Raw genomic sequence first — 18,028 nt, forward strand, 5'->3', positions numbered from 1 at the left:
TTGCCGACTGGATCGCCAATTGTGAAAGGTGCATAAGAGCTAAAGGTCCAACACGGAAGAGTCGAGGCTACATGCAGCAGTATAATTCAGGAGCCCCTTTTGAAAGAATCGCAATGGATGTAGCTGGACCGTTCCCAACAAGCGACTCTGGGAACCGGTATGTCTTAGTGGTCATGGATTACTTCAGTAAATGGCCAGAGGTTTATGCTATCCCAAATCAAGAAGCCAGGACAATTGTGGATGTGTTCAGCAGAAATTGGATTTGTCGCTATGGTGTTCCATCTGAGGTTCATTCCGATCAAGGGAGGAATTTTGAATCAGCGATCTTCAAGGAAATGTGTGACTCCTACGGAATCAAGAAAACCAGAACGACGCCCCTACATCCACAATCAGATGGCATGGTGGAAAGATTCAATCGCACCCTGGAAGAACATCTACGGAAAGTGGTGGACAGTGGCCAACGAGACTGGGATGAGTATATTCCCAAGTTTTTACTGGCTTATAGATCGGCCATTCATGATTCCACATCCCGGACCCCAGCCAAAGTTCTGTTCGGAAATGAATTAAAGCTACCTGGCGATTTGATATTCGGTGCTACCCCAAACGACGATGTGAACCAAGATGAAGACAGTCAAAACTATTTTAGTAAAGTCCACGATGCAGTCCGACATCGAATAAAAATTGTTAGCAACCGCATGAAGGCAAGGTACGATCGAGCGGCAAATACCGATGGGTTTAAAGAAGGGCAACTGGTACTATTGTTCAACCCACAACGAAAGAAAGGACTATGCCCCAAATTACAAACGCACTGGGAAGGACCCTACAAGATTGTCACGAAAATAAATGACGTCGTTTATCGCATCCAGAGGAGCGACAGTCCCAGGTCGAAGATGAAAGTTGTACATTTGGAGCGGCTGACCCCCTACGGAACGGGAACTGTGCCTATTCGGGACGAACAGGCTTAAGCGGGGGGCAATGTTACGAATATAACTTTAGATTTAAGTTAATTTAGATGAATTCCGTTAATTTAAGAATTTGAATTGTAACGTAAATTTCTACTACGCAGTTTATTTGAATAACTTCACAACAACAACTACTGTATAGATTTTTCTACACCCTTCCATTTCCTCTTTCATTTTCTATTTTGTTGCTGACGTACAATTCTTGTTAAACGTCATCATTGATGATCGCTTAATTCCTCTTTCTTTGTTACCCCCTCGCCTGTGTATGTGTTGTTGTTATTGTTCACTCAATGTAAGTTTGTATGTGTTCGTTGCATTGGTAGATTGTTCGTAATCTAGGCGTTACCAGATCGTCTAGAAACTTCTGTAGCGACAGGCGAGGCTCATATAAATAGGGGAAATGGAAAGGCAGTTAGTTAGTTGTGAATCAGATCGCGAATTGAAACCGTCGAGTAAAGTAAAGTGCAAAGTAAAGTTGTGTGAATAAAATCATTGTAATAATCGTAATCCGAAAGAACCCGCGTTTTATTTGGTACGAGCTGTATTGGGAAATAAAACAACGTCTACACGGGATTAAGTAAAATCCAAGAACGTAACAGTATATTAAGTGCGTCATTCCATTTGTAACACCTCGAAATATAAATTTTAGACTCCACAAGTATATATATTCTTTATCAGCATAAAATTCTATGTCGTTATCTTAGCAATGTCCGTCCATTTGTCTGCCCGTCTGCGAAAAGCACTCTAACTTCCTAACGAAATTAGGTAGGTTGATAAAATTTTACTCAGAAGTGTGTTAGGTCGGCAGGACTTTTAGTATTGGTATTGGGTTGTATTGCTCCACGTTTTGGTATAGCCCCCCTATAACTGTTCCGACAGATTTAATATTTTTGGATGTTTTAGTCACAAATTTGAAACCGAATTTGCTGTAAATTGGCAGAATGGGCTCCCATTGTGTAAGAAACATCATTGCATATAATTGTCAATATAATGATATAGACCCCATGTAACCTCCTTATTTTCGATATTTTTATTATTTTGGTGACTTTATCTATCTATTATTAAAAATTTTATATTGCAAGTTCGTAATGTAAAAAGTAAAAATACAGGTCCATGTCTTTGTATAGGTAACAATATATAACTCTAACCCTCTATATTCGACATTTTTCTGATTTAAATAGTTTTTGAACGGAAATGAGGGGACATTAAATTAAAGATTCGTAATATGTGATTGCATGAGAGTAACTATTTAATTGCACCATGGTTTAATTAAAAAAAAAACGATCATTCGAAAAAAAAGAAAATTTGATTTGGCTCCAGAGTGTTGTGTTTTTAAAATTTGGTCAACCGTTTTTTTTTTTTTTGGATTGGATGTTACAAAGTCAGAAAACAAATGGGAAATTTTACGGCAAACTAAATTGGGTTTTATGGGACAGACAAACAGAATGAAAAACTTAATATACCCTGCACTATATAGGGTGAATGTTACAGAAAGTTCCCTGCCTTGTTCAAGTAACCGGTAATCAGTTCCTACAAGTGAATACAATCCGTTCATTGACAACGTATGTAGTCAAGTCAATTTTGTATTGGAATTAGAAAATAATTTGTTCCATAGATCAATTTCTTTAGGAAAATGTTTTGTATAGAAAAATGTTATTAACACGATTCATTGTTGTAGTAAGTCTGAATGTTTTTTTTTAAAAATTTTTTATTATAAAATTGGAATAGTTATTATAATACTTTGCATTTCAGTTTTTAAGTATATATGCCGCCCACCTAATAAAACCGGCAATTGGCAAAATCAACAGCAAAAACAATGCCATCATCGACGACATTGTGGAATACAAAGATTTTAAGAAACTGTTGCGCACCAAAACCAACGTTTTGGTCTTGTACACAAGCAATGTTAAGCAATCAGCCGATCATATCAAAGTTTTCAAGGAGACAGCGGGTATTGTGAAGGGAACGGGTACAATGGTGTTAATGGATTGCTCAAACGCTGACAAAAAGAAATTGTGTAAAAAACTAAAAGTTAACCCAGACCCGGTTACATTGAAACACTATAAAGATGGTGATTACCATAAGGATTATGATCGCAAAATGGCTGTGTCATCAATGGTGAATTTTATGCGTGACCCAGCTGGAGATCTGCCATGGGAAGAAGATCCTGCTGGCAAGGATGTAATACATTTTGGCGATTATGCCTCATTTCTGAAACATTTGAAAAAGGATATGCGTCCCATGTTGGTTATGTTCTATGTTCCGTGGTGTGGTTTTTGTAAACGACTGAAACCGGATTACTCTAAGGCAGCAACGGAACTTAAAGCAGAAGGATATGTCCTAGCGGGAATGGATGTGGAGAGGCAGGAAAATGCATTGGCAAGAAGGGCGTACAATATAACAGGTGAATAGGAAGTAGCATCGTGTTATTTATTCTATTTTTAGAACAGTGTTGGCATTTTTGTTAGGGATACCGTAGTTACTTTTGTTGCTGGAAATGGTTAGACTTATTCCCTTAATTGTTGTTTTTTTAAAACAAAGTCTATTTATTAGTAAAGAAAGATGCTAAAATTCACCAGGGGTAAGGCAGGGAATACACTGGTACCGGAAAGAGCCACCAACACTCGCCAGTTCCCTTGGTTTTTGTCTGGGGACATTCTCTCTCAAGATGCTAAAACTTACCAAGGGCCAACAATCCTCATCAGTCCCCTTGATTTTTGTCTGGGAATATTGTCCCCAAGAGATGTTTTAAAATAACTACAATGACTAAAACGTTGTTTATCCAAGTGACGAGATCGTAAGCTCAATAGAAGAGGAATCTGCCTTACCCCTGGTAAACATTACCATCTTTCTCCGCTAATAAACGTTGTTAAAAAAATAATTATGGGATTAAGCCTAACTATTTTGCTTTAACAAAATATCCTACTTCTATTTAAAATCTGAAACGAGTACCAAACACCCAACAATAAAAAGTATTGATAATCTAGAAGGGATACCAAAATTTTAAATTAGTTACTAATAATAATTCCATCTTCTATAGGTTTCCCGACAATTATATACTTTGAAAATGGAAAACTGAAGCAAATCTACGAGGGTGACAACAATAAGGATGGTATTGTGTCCTTTATGCGAGATCCCACGTCGGTTTTGATCAAAAAACCCAAGGATGCAGACTGGTCTGCTGACACCAACTCGGAAATTGTTCATCTAACAAAGCAAAGCTTTGAACCAGCCTTAAAAGATGAAAAATCCGTATTGGTGATGTTTTATGCTCCATGTAAGTATAAGATAGCCGGAATTTAAGCTAAGCGATAATAATAGTGGCAATTGGCAATGTTCCAGTCATGGTAGAAGAATATTGGAAGATGCATCAACGCTTGGGAACATTGATATGTCAACATTTTTAAAGTGTTTAGTCAAAAAAAGTAGATTTTTATATGCTTTCTTATACGACGCAAATCGTTGTAATGATATGTATTTTTCAACATTTTTTACAAATTTCAATAATTTTTCATTCACGATTTTCAATTTCAAAATCGGTTTGACAGTTGCGATGCGACTACCTGATTCAACTAAAACTAACATATTATTATTATTATTATTTTCCTTTAAGGGTGTGGTCACTGCAAACGCATGAAACCGGAGTATGAAAAAGCGGCCGTGGACATGAAACAGAAAAACATCCCCGGCGTGCTGGCAGCATTAGATGCCACAAAGGAATCTGCCATTGCTGAGCAATATGGTGTCAAAGGTTATCCAACGGTGAAATACTTTGTCAATGGTCAATTTAAATTTGATGTCAATGTTCGGGATGCCGATAAGATTGTGGAGTTTATGAAAGATCCCAAAGAACCGCCACCACCACCACCGCCCGAAAAGAATTGGGAGGAGGAAGAAGATACCGAGGTTGTATTTTTAAAGGATGACAATTTTTCGACGACTTTGAAACGAAAGAAGCATGCATTGGTAATGTTTTATGCACCATGTAAGTTGATAACATTATTCGCATATTTTTTTGTGATTTTTATAACAATTCCTATCTCATTCAGGGTGTGGTCATTGTAAAAGTACAAAACCAGAATTTAATGCAGCTGCCAAAGCCTTAAAAGACGATTCTCGCCTAATTTTGGCAGCTGTCGATTGCACACGGGAAACTGCTGTATGCTCACAGCATGAAGTCCGTGGTTATCCAACCTTCAAGTATTTCTCATATTTAAAAACTAAACAGGAATATAATGGCGGCCGTAAACGTGAAGACTTTATTGCATTTATGAACAAAGCCAACGAATCAGCTGTGCCTAAATCAAAATCCGCAGAACAGCATGAAGAGTTGTAGTATTGAACTCAAAACATTTACCTATTTTGAATTTATAATATTATGATAACAAACAAAAAACTGTGACACTTTTTTCTACAATGTTCATACCTATATATTTTTTATATTTTTATACGCTATTCATTCCTATAATGCTTTTGTACCCTCCTACCGTCTACCTATATCACGATAATCTCACAACATAAATCTCAAAACAATTCAGTGTTATTGTGTATATCTCAAATATTGTTAAAAAAGAACAAGTTTTTTATATATTGGTCGTCTTCCTATTTTTCATATTTTAATGCGTAATTCATTCCCATTTGAAAAATGTTGTATTGAAATTTATTTGGAAAATAATAAGAAATAAAAACATCTACCATGCAAATAACATATTCTATTAAGAACTCGTAGTCATTATCTTATGCAGCGAGCAAGAGAATTATTTGTTTTGAAGGGATACCCAAATTCGATTGTAACACTTACAGTACTGCCCTCCTTAAAACAAATTTGAAAATTCGTTGTAAGTATTCGTAGTTTTCACTTGATACCGACATATGTAAGTAGTCAATGGGAGATTGAAGATCAGGTGTTGTCAATCATTTGAAAGGACCTTTTTGAAATTGGGTAAAATCGAAGATGATTTCCCTTATAGTACAGAAGTATTGGATACAGTTTCGTTACTTTATATCTGCCGCTCCTGGATGACTTAAAGATTTTGAGAATCCTTTGAGCCATGTGTATAGTCGTTTCAATATGTTGTGTTTAGTTTGAAATACTCCTATAAATTTTTTAAAATGACCGAATTAAATACTTCAAAATAGGCTTCGGTGTATGGACAGAATATACGTATGCAAACCGACTTAATTTATCAGTCTCTGCTTGGAATCAGGGTATATGTTTATAAAAGTTATAAGCGGTGTTATAACTCAGATTGTACACAAGGTTGGTATGTGTTCGCAACATGCAGGGTGAGATGAAAAAAGTGCAACCAACTTCAGACTGCTGTCATTTGTAAGCCACCCGTCCGACAGCTGTTAAAATTATTTCAATGACAGCTCATTATATTGTTTACAAGCGTACAAAAGCATTTGGATGAGAATTTTCCAGACATAAAAGTTATTCCTGATGGAATTCAAGCGTGATAGTGTGATTTCTTTATATGGGGCTGGAAGACCACAAGTGGCTATCGTAAGAGCACTCCAGCATTTAAATGTGAATAAAACTTTTGTGTCTTTTGTGTTCCCGACGTCAAGGAAGTGGACGGAAGAAAACTGCAACATCAGCAGAAATGGTTCGAAAAGTAAAGAAGCGGGTTGATCGAAACCCGCGTCGCAGTGGCCGAAAAATGGCTGGTGAGCTGAACATATCGCAATATTCCATTCGGCAAACATTGAAAAATGAGCTCGGGGTAAAGCCATTGAGATTGAAAAGTGCAAGAACTTATACCGCAACCGAAAGAAAATAAACTCAAAAGAGCTAAAGAGTTGCTACGCTTGGTCGAAATTGGTGTACTGCCGAATTTGGTTTTCTCCGTTGAGAAAACTTTCGTTGTCCAGCAGTTTGTAAACAAAGTGATCGTGTTTTTTTTTGCCAAAGAGGTCAGCTGAAAATGTGCATCTTCGGTTGGCCACCAGAACTCAAGCGCCGGCCATGGTGATGGTGTGGACCCCCCATAGCAGCCGATGGTCGCTCTTCGCTCTTATTGATCGACCGTGGCATTAGAATAAATGCGAATATTATTGCGAAAATATTCTGGAGGATGTTTTAAAGCCTTGGGCACGCAAACATTTTGGCCGCAGACCTTGGACTCTCCAACAGGACTCAGCACCATCGCACTCAGCACGAGCCACTCAAGAATGGTTACAAAATGAGGATCCCTCTTCATTTTCAGTGCAAAATGGCCACCAAAATCTCCGGATACCAATCCGTTGGACTATTGTGTCTGGAGTATTTTGGAAAGCAAGGCTGGCACTAAAAAGTACCAAAGTGTCGATTACCTCAAGCAAGCGCTTCGCCGGGAATGGACCAAAATACCGCAGAGCAACATTCGGGCAGCGTGTGACGGTTTCATTGGCCGTTTGAAGGCCATAATTCGTGTTAAAGGAGACCAATTCGAACATACCCAATTTTATTCTAAAAGTTGATGCTATTTCCGAAATTTGTTGCTTTCATTCAATAAAATTTTAAAATTATGGCGTTTGACTTTGTTGCACTTTTTTATCTCACCCTGTATTTAGCAGCATGAACCTTATAGACATTTTGCGCGATCCAACATTCGATGTCATCCTCTACCGGAGTAAAGATTTGTATCGTACTTTAATTGAGTTGAGTGCTTTTCCATACGCATATGAACCTATGCTATTCATTTTCTGTCGACATATATAAACAGGTGCATAAAACTATACTATCTATTGAAATTCCATTTAAATCAGTCCCATAAGAACCACTAGTTGAAATAAGCTTCAAGTTAATTCAGACCGGGACTAGCCTAATTTATAAACAGGTGTGGTCTCGATATTTTCTCATTATTTTTTAAAATATACTCGTTATGTAAAAGTAAAACAAAGCTAAGATCTATTTCTACTCCAAGCGGGAAAGGTGCCGGTAATCACTGCAAATATTTCTTTAATACAATGTGCTACTCCCTTTTCAACCTGTTTGATTTTCATATAATTTCCACCAGTATGTACCACTTCATCAAAACTAACTTGCCAAACTATTAACTCACTCATTTCCAATTCTTTATCACCACAATCACTGATTATTGCTCGCCATTAAACAAATCAAAACAAAATTTCATTGCGTGTTTTTTTTTTTTGTAACTCCATACGGATTTGAACACCCGTAATAGATTTTATTTTTTTGTCATTAATTTCTTTTCATTTCCGTAAACTTCCTGGTTTTGCGGTTTGTTATTTTTTAAAAATAAACACCTTAATTTTAAAAACACTTCACTTCCTTCAGGCCACTATTGAATGGCTCGAACGATTTACCGCTTTCCACCTACACGGGGAGCAGCCTTTTGTGTAACCTTAGCGGCTTTTTGTTTGGGAGCAGCCTTGGCTTTGGTTGGGGCGGGCTGGGTAGCCTTCTTGGCGGCCTTGGTGGCGCGTTTTTGATCCTTGGCAGCCTTGATGGCCTGTTCACGTTGGGCACGACGAACCTCAGGTTTCATGTTACGCTTAGCCATGATTTCGGCCAAGGAAGCACCGACAATAGCGCGTTGGAACTTTTGTGTTCTGCGGGTACGCTTCTTGGTGGCTTCTTCTTCAACACCCTTACGGTGCTTGCGACGGTACAAGACAGTCCAGGTAACCTTACGGGGATTACGCTTCATCAAGTAAGAGCGTTCGCACTTCTTGTCCAAGAAAGTGAAGGTCTAAAGGGGGGAGAAAACAAAGGAGAAAATTAATTTCCACTGCCACAACAATTAATTTATTTTATGAAACTCACCTTGCCATCAACTTTGACCATGGTCTTGCCATGACCGGGGTAGATTTTGTACCCACTGAATGAACACAAACCGATTCTGGAAAAATTTTCAAAAATACATTTCATCCATTAGCATTTTATGTCAGCCACAAAATTACAATATTATCCATTGTTGTATGAGATTTTAAAAATAATTCGTTGTCTATTTTTGTTCAACATCATCGGATGTTTTTAATATTTCACAATTATTTTTATTTTCTCACAAAAAACAGAACAAAAATACGTACTTCATCTTGGCGTTGTTGTCAGTAGAAAGAAACGGAAATGGGCAGAGAAATGACAGCTGTCAAACGCACAAAAATAGAGGAAAGACGAAATGTCACTTTCTATCATGCAGAGTTGTATTTTGCATTTCGACGATTATTGAATTATTTTACAAAATACTATAAATTAAATTTTGTTAGTGGTTTGTTATTATTGCAATGTAAATTTGATAATCATTTTAAATACATCATGCTATAAATATCAGGAAGATTAAAGCCACAATGTGTATTATTTTATTGTAATGGGCATCTGCCCATTTAATTTATTTAGCAGAGCACTAAATGCAAATTAATAATAAAATTTTATCCAAAAACGATATGTTAGTTATGATATTTCATGGATATACTTGTTGTTGGAACCATTTTAATCTACTGAAGTACTGAAATCGCTGTTATTTTATATTTGACTAAGTAATGTTGTCTAGAAGAACCACCTTTTCCCCTTTCTGTGCATCAACGAATTAAAAGCTCCGATCTAGAGCTAATAGAAAGCAGTTCGCGTACTTAAAGATCTAGTAAGACTTGTAGGCAAGTGGTGTTTCGCATATAAATAATCATTCTGTTCTATATATTTCAACAACGTCCGATTTGCATTTTATAATAAAAATAAATTTTTTAACTTTTTTTTTGGCAGCACTGGTTTAAACAGCTTACGGACGTTTCGTGCTTTGTTTTACTGTCAAAAATTTGATGCATGCATCTACCTGTATTTTTCTACCATGAAACTAATCCATAGGGCTATGGACGGTTCCAAAAACTTCTATACTTGACTAATCTAAATTAATTATAGTATCCTTTATTTTAAGTCTTATTTAAAATTAAACATTAAAACAAATAAAAAAATGAACAAAATTAACAATTGATTGTATATATAATAATTTTTATTACATTTTTTTAAATGTGCCCGACATCTGCAAATTTTGTGTATGTATTTATTGTTTTGAAAAATAAAAATCAAAATATTTTGAAAATCAATGATTGGAAGAAACTTAAATTGTGGGGCGCGCATTAATGATATTAACCAGATTTACCATGGAATTGAAAGATTGAACATTTATGATCATATTTTTGAGAGAAAATCCAAGCATTTCATTCATTTTTCGTGCAGTTTAACAGATTTCAAAAATGAGGAAAACATTGAATAATTAAAAAACAACTTGTTTGCATGCAAATTTTACAGGAAGCGGGCATAGCCTCAGGGCTGTATTTCTGTAGTTTTACGAAACTGTTCTATCTCCTTATTGTACCATAGTTTTATGTATTCTCTCCTTAAGGCTGTGCTCACTTTCTGTCAAAAGTAATTATGGTGACAAACAGCGATATTGGTTTGTTTTTCGGAAGTAAAAAAACTAAATTAGAGAACATCGTGTTAAAAAATACTTTTCACAAACATGTTCACAACTATTCTTATGGAAATTTATTAAATACGTCCCTGCTGAAGATGTCAACTGTTGGCGATTTGACAAACGTTCGATAAGTATTGGCATCGTGTAAGTGTGCAAAACACCGGAATTATTGGTTTTGAAGTCATCTTTAAATTAGCAACAATAATTCAGTTTTGGAAGTTTCCTCGGGATTTCTACATGTGTTTCATTCTTCTTTTATTTCTTTAAAACACTTCCGATTTCTTAAATTTTGCCTGCAAATTTACCTTCAAGTCGGGGCATAACGTTGTTATATCTTCAGCATTATATCAATATTTTTAACATCTTTAAAGATACGGGCCAACATTCTTTTGCATTTTTTTATGGCATACATAATTTTTACCGATTTGGGATAATTATGGAGTGGCTCGATATCTAAAAATGGTACCGTAATTCAACTTCAGCGTGAATTTCTTACAAATTGCATTGGTTATTCTGGAGTCAAACAATTATCCATTTTATCTTAATCAACTTTTTTTTATTTAAACGGTATCAATTTTTAATTAAATATTTTCCTTTCTGTTCAAATAAAAATTTGATTTTGAAAAAAAAATTTAAAATGCATTTAAACCTGAGTAAAAATATCAGTTAAATGAGAACAACTTTTTGCATGTAATTTTGAATAAAGATGTTCTTCCCCCTTATTTTAACATGATTTTTATATTATTCAAAAGAATGCACACATATGGTAGAATAAGAGTTATAAAATTAAATTGACGTTATGAGGTTTATGAATATTTTTTTCTGGCACAGGTCACCTTTGGTATATTAGCTCACTATTTTCTGTAATTGGCCCTGTCATAATTAACTGCATGAAAAACATGATCTAATACTCTGATACAATACACGTACCCTGCATTTACAAATGCCAAGACAATATAGATTATGTATTAATTGCCAAAATAAGAGGTTTTGTCCTTGTTCCAATTGAATAATTCTAAAAAACGGTGAAATACTGTCATTTAAAAAAATATATTTATATATAAAAATGTATATATAAATATATATAAAAATTTTCTTAGATAATTTTTGAATTGTCAAAAAGCCTGCGTCGCATAAGCAAAAGTTGGTATTAGACAATTCCCAACATACCAAAAATACAATACAGCTTGAGAATAATATTATGAAAATAGTTTATCATAAGAAATCTTCAACAATGCTAGAGAAAAACTTTTTTTGCACAAACTTTTCTCAAATCTGTCCTTTGTTGACAAATTTGTTTTTTTTTTGTCAAAATTGTCGACAAAAAAATATTTTCTTTGCTTGAAATCAAAATCACGCGAATTTAGGATACATTTCCGGACGAAACTCTAAGGTAATGATGAATAATAAATCTGGGAATCTGTAGTATACATTATTTCAATCTCATTTCAGAATAGAGGCGTCAAAAAGTTGCAAGAATTCAAGAGAAGTGAAGAATTAGTGGAGGAGATGCAGAAGCTCAAATAAGGGGAATGAAAGCATTTAGGTATCAATGCAACAAGAGGCAGTGACAGCTGGGATGGCGATCCATGAATGAAATGTGTAAAATAATTAAAAAATGGAAAAATAAATATTTTATACCATTGAAAAAATAAGCTTGATATAATATTACTTTCGTAAGCTTATTCTGCAATTACAAGAATAAGCTTATGAATAAGGCTGGAAATACATAAAGCGCATATTTGGCTGGCTTAAGTCATCGGCTGGCTTCTTTGTAGATGAACAAAGGAGTTTTAGGTTGACCTAGTTCGATTTTGGCCCTAGGCTCCTTTGTTCATTTCCGAAGAAGCCAGCCGATGACTTAAGCCAGCCAGATAAGCGCTTTATGTATTTCCACCCTAAGGGTTCCGTTTCGATTATTCTATAATTGTTAAACAAGCATTTCTCAATGTAAGCTTATATATATATTATTATAGTATTCTCAAGTCAATTTGGTATGTTGGGTTAATACATGAAAACTTGTGATTTATTATTTTGTTGACAACATTGAGCTTCACTTCCGTATTCGCATTTCAAAATTTTTGGCGGTTGTAGAGACAGTCACAGGGTTGTATTTTCTCAACCAATGAATGCCACGAGTATTCATCATCAAACGGCTACTCGGTAATCAATTTCTATTGTGTCAAGAATAGCTTTCGCGTGTTGCTGTTCTTGTGTCGCAGCTCGCGTAGATTTTGTTAAAAATATAACGAGATTGTGTAAATAAATCTTAAAATAGGTAATACAATTGTCGTTGTGCCAGTTATTTGGAAGCTTGCACATCAAATAAGGCTGTTATTGAAAGTTTTTATTTCCTCTTTACCATTCGATTAAGGGATCAGCCCACACACACACACTAGAAAAAAATAAAAACAATGGGGCGCAAACAGGGATGCGTCATTAAAAACTCTGCAGCAGCGACCACAAAGACAAAAACCACTACAAAAAAGGTATGTGTGAAACTAATTAAAGTTTTTCTCCTTATTAATATTCTTGTGGTAATAACAATAATGTATTGTACTAATGCGTTGTTATCTAAATGGGTCTATTTCTCCATAGGTTATGCCACACGATGAATTCATGCAACGTATACGCAAATCTTTATATTTTGGTCAGGATTTTAGTGAATGTGAAAGCATGGGTGTCTCCAAGCCCTTGGCTGAGCTAACTTCTGAACTATTTTCTGACACCCATCGTGGTCATACGTTAAATCGTCTATCCTGTGTTGAGGCCTCCAGTGTTATACCAGCAACACCGGCTGCATTGATTATGGCTCTTATCTATTTGGATCGTTTAAATGCCACAGACCCTGCTTATGTCCGACGCATAACACCACAAGAATTGTTTATTGTTTCGATGGTAAGCGTAATTGATAGAATTTTCAAACAGTAGCAGGTTAAATGAGATAATGACAATCGCGTGTGTGTGTGTGTCTGTCTTATGAATGCTCTTATCACCTGTTGCTATGTCTATATGCCTATGTAGATTGTATTGATTTTTAATGACACAATTTTGGTCTTTTGTAGATGATTTCAACAAAGTTTTATGCTGGACATGATGAGGAAATCTATCTATCTGATTGGGCTGAGGATGGTAATATGTCAGAGGATCGTTTGAAGGAATTAGAATTGGAATTCTTATGCGCAATAGTAAGTATTGGATGTTAAAGAAGATATAGACTAAAATTATAATTTGTATACAAAGTTTTAGATATGTTTACTGTAAGGGAGCCTTTCAGAAAGTTCTGACCTGACTACTTATGATATTTCAATTTTCAAGACATGAAATGTAGTAGAAATGCCTGCTATCCTTACAAGAATCTTTCGTAATGCATAGATATGGATTGATTTAAAAATACGTTTTCGAGTATATAACGCTTTTTAATATGTATTGTATGAGCAGATCTTAGGTCGTTAGATTCTAAAAAATGCTTGAAATTGGTTTTTCACAACGAAATATTTATAAAAACTTCCTGGACACCACTGCAGTTGGTTGATGTAAAGATATGGAACAGAAAAAATCATTACTGCTTCTTGATATTGAATTCACCTCAATGTTTTGACGATAAAGGAAAGTGCTTATAATGAACAGCTGGTCCTATTTGAATGCAACTTACTTCTACAAAAAATCACGATGTGTATTTTACTTACACGACATAGAAAAAGAGTCGACCCGTCATGTATAACTTCACAAGGGCCATAGGAATATTTTGCCAAGAGGAGGACGTTTAATTATGTCTCATGGAAACCGAATTCTGGCCAATATACAGTCTACCAGAACGTATTTTAGACAGATACGTCCTCCTATGTATGAGTAGAAGTTTATCATTCAAGGCATCGTTGTGCGCAAGCGCGTTGTTTCTTCTAAAAATGGAGCTACCTTCTTTAAAAATGATAAGGTTATATTTTCTAATTTTCAAATGTTAGGTAAATCTTTTAATAAAAAATCTTTAACATATCAGGCCGTATTCTTGGCGATAACATTCAGGAATATTCCAGCGAATGTACTCCAGATTTTATGACTTGTTTTGCATTTTTGCCACGCTCTTCCAAATATTTGCCTTTGTTTAAAATACTATTAAAACAACTATTTTTAAATATATTTTAATATTGTTCTCATTTCTCTCCCACCCTAGGAATGGAACATATACATATCGAACGAACAGTTTTTCGAAAAACTTACCTGCATAGAAAAGCAATTGGCTCGGCGTGAAGGTTTACGTCGCGGTTGGCTTACCTATTCCGAATTGATGCAAATGTTACCTTCGTTTACGCTAGCCAAATTTCTGCTCAATAATATAACCATAATGGCTGTCAGTTATGCTGCCAGTGTTATGACAATTGCTGGAGCATTCTTTTTGGCTGCACAAATACCGGGAACTTCATTGTATCGTTCGTCAAAAACCACTCATGATATTGATAATGATCTATTGAATGCCACGGATATAATCAAGACAAACGGTTCCACATCAGCATCGTCTACCACATCGGCATCCATGGCAAACAGCATGCGGCAGCACAATCATACCACACATTTAGGTTTAAATGTTGAAGCTGAATTGCTCAAACTTGAAAGACAATATCGAGAAGAAGACCTGCGTAATCAAATGAGACAGAAACATAATGAAATTGCTACCGAGTCACGTCTGACCCTACCGCAACAACAGTATATGGCCAAATTGAATGTTCACCAGAAATGTGCCAAATATGATATTCAACGTCAGCAACTTGGCTATTGGTTTGCTTACAAAGAGGAACTTAGTGAACATGAAATGGCCAGCAAAATCGATGAGCATTTCCAAACACCTCTCTTCGTTCAAAACTACGGCAATTCGGATAATAACTATTACAATGGATTGAAACCTGTACCGGCAGCTGTGAATCATAAATTTGATAATGCTTCAATAACCTCAATGCTGTGGAACTTTTTAAGTGATACTGTACAACAGCATACCCCGTTTATGCGTTTGCCATTCGTATGGCTAAAGTTTATGTAGAAGAATGGCATCCTTTTCTTTTCAAAATTTATATATTTTTACATACAAAATTTTTTTAACCAAGAAAAAAATGGAATATTTAAGTATAATTTATTATTTTATTACTTTGTCTGCTGTCCATGGGTTTTAATTGGGATTCCACCAATTAGAAACTACGTGTTTGGACAGTGTAGAACATAAAAATTTACTAACAACTAATATATATATTTAACCTTATAAGAGTGTGTATTTCAAAAACGCAAATATAATTTGCGCTTGATTGCATACCACATAAATATATTGCAGAAAAAGCTAACGAAATAAATTCTATATTTTTTGAATATGAATTAAAAAAAAAAAAACAAAACGAATGTGTAGTCTTTTTTTAATAGAAAGTCAGATAGTAGGTCAAGGTAGAAAAAAAATTATTCGTTATAGAATTCAAGCGTGATAGTGTAATTTCTTTATATTTATATTTATTATATTATTTGGCTGGAAAACCACAAATGGCTATCGTTAGAGCACTGCAGCATTTAAATGTGAATCTATCTTTTTTGTCTCGTACCATCGCTCGTTACCGTGGTACTGGTAGCGTAGCCCGAGGTCAAGGAAGTGGACGGAAGAAAACTGCTACATCAGCAGAAATGGTTCGAAAAGTAAAGCAGCGACTTGATTGAAACCCATGTCGCAGTGGACGAAAAATGGCTCGTGAGCTGAACGTATCGCAATATTCCATTTGGCAAATATTGAAACATGAGCTCGGGGTAAAGCCATTGAAATTCCAAAAAGTGCAAGAACTTACACCGCAAGAGAAAGAAAATAGACTCAAAAGAACTAAAGAGTTGCTTCCCTTGGTCGAAAGTGGTGAACTGCCGAATTTGGTTTTTTTTGATGAGAAAACATTCGTTGTCCAGCATTTTGTAAACAAACCAAATTATCGTGTCAGAGGAAAATGTGCATCTTCGGTTGGTCCACAGAACTCAAGCGCTGGCCATGGTGATGGTGCGGGCCGCCATAAAAGCCGATGGTCGCTCTCCGCTCGTATCAATCGTATCAAACCGTGGCATCAGAATATATGCCGAATATTATCGCAAAAATATTCTGCAGGGTGTATTAAAGCCTTGGGCACGCAAAAATTGTGCCGCAGATCTTGGACATTCCAACAGGACTCAGCACGCCCCTCCCAAGAATGGTTACAAAATGAGGTTCCTCACTTCATTTCCAGCGCACAATGGCCTCCAAAATATACGGATACCAACCGTTGGACTATTGGGTCTGGAGTGTTTTGGAAAGCAAGGTTGGCACTAAAAAATACCAAAGTGTCGATCACCTCAAGCAAGCACTAGCCGGGAATGGGCCAAAATACCACAGGGCAACATTCGGACAGCGTGTCACGATTTCATTGGCCGTTTAAAGGCCATAATTCGTGCCAAAGGTGACCAATCGAACAAATCTAAACTTATTCTAAAATTTGATGCTATTTCCGACATTTTTGCTTTCATTCAATAAAATTTAAAAAAAAATGTAAATATTATGTCGTTAGAATTTTTGCAGTTTTTTTATCTCACCCTGTATATGGAAAATTCAATCTTTTATTTTAAAATCAAATCAAAATATGTGTGAATTGATTAATATTAATAAAATTAATAAATAAATTTTTGGCATAACATTTATAATTTCATTAAACAAAAGTTCATATGGTGATAAAATTGAATCTAAGCCAATGTGTGGGACAAGATGAAATATTATCTCAATAGAACCCCTGTCTCACGCATTGGACAAGTTTCTATTTTATCGCCATCTAAACATTTCTTTTATGAAGTTTCTTTTTTCACTTGAAATCTTACCTTAATATCAGAATATGTTCCCTTAACAAAGCTACTTACCATTTTAATATACAACATTAATCTTTACTCCGTTTCCTTTTAATGATATTCTTTTGTTTTGTTTTATTGATGTTCATGTATTATTACTTGTCATTTTGAATTTTTACTATTCTTATTACTAAATAGACATACACACAAAACTAATTATTTCAGCTAAAACACATTGATTTACTAATTTAAATATTCTAATAGCTAATTGCGATAAAGCTCATTATTTGATTTCTAATATGATTATTTGTTTCTAAGCAAGCTAATTGTATGTTCTTGAGGAGTTTTTACGAACAGTTTTTTGTTCGGAATAATTTAAACAGTTGGCAAGGAAAGATAAAAAGTGTATTGAAATGCTATAAGTTTTAAAATTTGAAGTTGGAAAACCATAAACAACTATTACATTCAAGTTTAAAAACTTTTTGTAATTAGCTCGATGCTCATGGACATCTGAACTTAATGCCTTTGCGTCTAAATATTTTAACATTACAAATGGGTAATTCTGTGTCAATTTGATATGTTGAAATACACAAGAATTTCATTATTTACGTTAGGGCTATTGAAATTTAGAACATTTTTCAGATTGTATCATGGATCGGTGTGTTGTCAATGTGCATAATGGTGAATGGCTTGGTATAGGATTCATGTAACCAATTTCGTTTGTAATTTTTTGTTTAGCCACGTTTATAGAACAATATATGGAACAATATAAGATTCCAGCAAGCTTAGAAACACTTCAGCAAACGCTTGTTAATAAGA

The 18,028-nt window shown here is 35.2% G+C and overlaps 3 protein-coding genes across 3 annotated transcripts; 2 read left to right on the plus strand and 1 right to left on the minus strand.

Moving 5' to 3' along the window:
- Positions 1-2,490: 2,490 nt before the first annotated feature.
- Positions 2,491-5,684, plus strand: LOC101895054 (protein disulfide-isomerase A5). Its single transcript, XM_005191706.4, has 5 exons — positions 2,491-2,639; positions 2,715-3,366; positions 4,003-4,239; positions 4,576-4,947; positions 5,012-5,684. Exons 1-5 carry the CDS (start codon positions 2,613-2,615, stop codon positions 5,296-5,298), a joined length of 1,575 nt encoding a protein of 524 aa, XP_005191763.1. The 5' UTR covers positions 2,491-2,612; the 3' UTR covers positions 5,299-5,684.
- A 2,448-nt stretch (positions 5,685-8,132) lies between these two features.
- Positions 8,133-9,120, minus strand: LOC101894892 (large ribosomal subunit protein eL24). Its single transcript, XM_005191705.4, has 3 exons — positions 9,000-9,120; positions 8,734-8,809; positions 8,133-8,659 (listed from the first exon to the last, which is right to left on the minus strand). Exons 1-3 carry the CDS (start codon positions 9,002-9,004, stop codon positions 8,270-8,272), a joined length of 471 nt encoding a protein of 156 aa, XP_005191762.1. The 5' UTR covers positions 9,005-9,120; the 3' UTR covers positions 8,133-8,269.
- Positions 9,121-12,531: 3,411 nt separating this feature from the next.
- Positions 12,532-15,756, plus strand: LOC101894630 (uncharacterized). The gene is made up of 5 exons (XM_005191704.4): positions 12,532-12,659; positions 12,756-12,870; positions 12,980-13,279; positions 13,447-13,569; positions 14,556-15,756. The coding sequence occupies exons 2-5, from the start codon at positions 12,796-12,798 to the stop codon at positions 15,414-15,416; spliced, it is 1,359 nt and encodes a 452-aa protein (XP_005191761.1). The 5' UTR covers positions 12,532-12,659; positions 12,756-12,795; the 3' UTR covers positions 15,417-15,756.
- Positions 15,757-18,028: the final 2,272 nt, after the last annotated feature.

The sequence above is a fragment of the Musca domestica genome, unplaced genomic scaffold, assembly GCF_030504385.1.
Source record: "Musca domestica strain aabys unplaced genomic scaffold, Musca_domestica.polishedcontigs.V.1.1 7, whole genome shotgun sequence".
Lineage (NCBI taxonomy): Eukaryota > Metazoa > Arthropoda > Insecta > Diptera > Muscidae > Musca > Musca domestica.

Bases quoted from the DNA above. Each gene is read 5' to 3' on its own strand.
- LOC101895054 (XM_005191706.4), top strand. From the start codon at position 2,613: ATGTTATTAACACGATTCATTGTTGTA. The intron at 2,640-2,714 runs GTAAGTCTGAAT...TTTGCATTTCAG, and splicing joins TAACACGATTCATTGTTGTA to TTTTTAAGTATATATGCCGC. The intron at 4,240-4,575 runs GTAAGTATAAGA...TTTTCCTTTAAG, and splicing joins GGTGATGTTTTATGCTCCAT to GGTGTGGTCACTGCAAACGC.
- LOC101894892 (XM_005191705.4), bottom strand. The intron at 8,660-8,733 runs GTGAGTTTCATA...TCCCCCCTTTAG, and splicing joins TGGTCAAAGTTGATGGCAAG to ACCTTCACTTTCTTGGACAA.
- LOC101894630 (XM_005191704.4), top strand. From the start codon at position 12,796: ATGGGGCGCAAACAGGGATGCGTCATTAAAAACTCTGCAGCAGCGACC. The intron at 12,871-12,979 runs GTATGTGTGAAA...ATTTCTCCATAG, and splicing joins CAAAAACCACTACAAAAAAG to GTTATGCCACACGATGAATT. The intron at 13,280-13,446 runs GTAAGCGTAATT...GGTCTTTTGTAG, and splicing joins AATTGTTTATTGTTTCGATG to ATGATTTCAACAAAGTTTTA.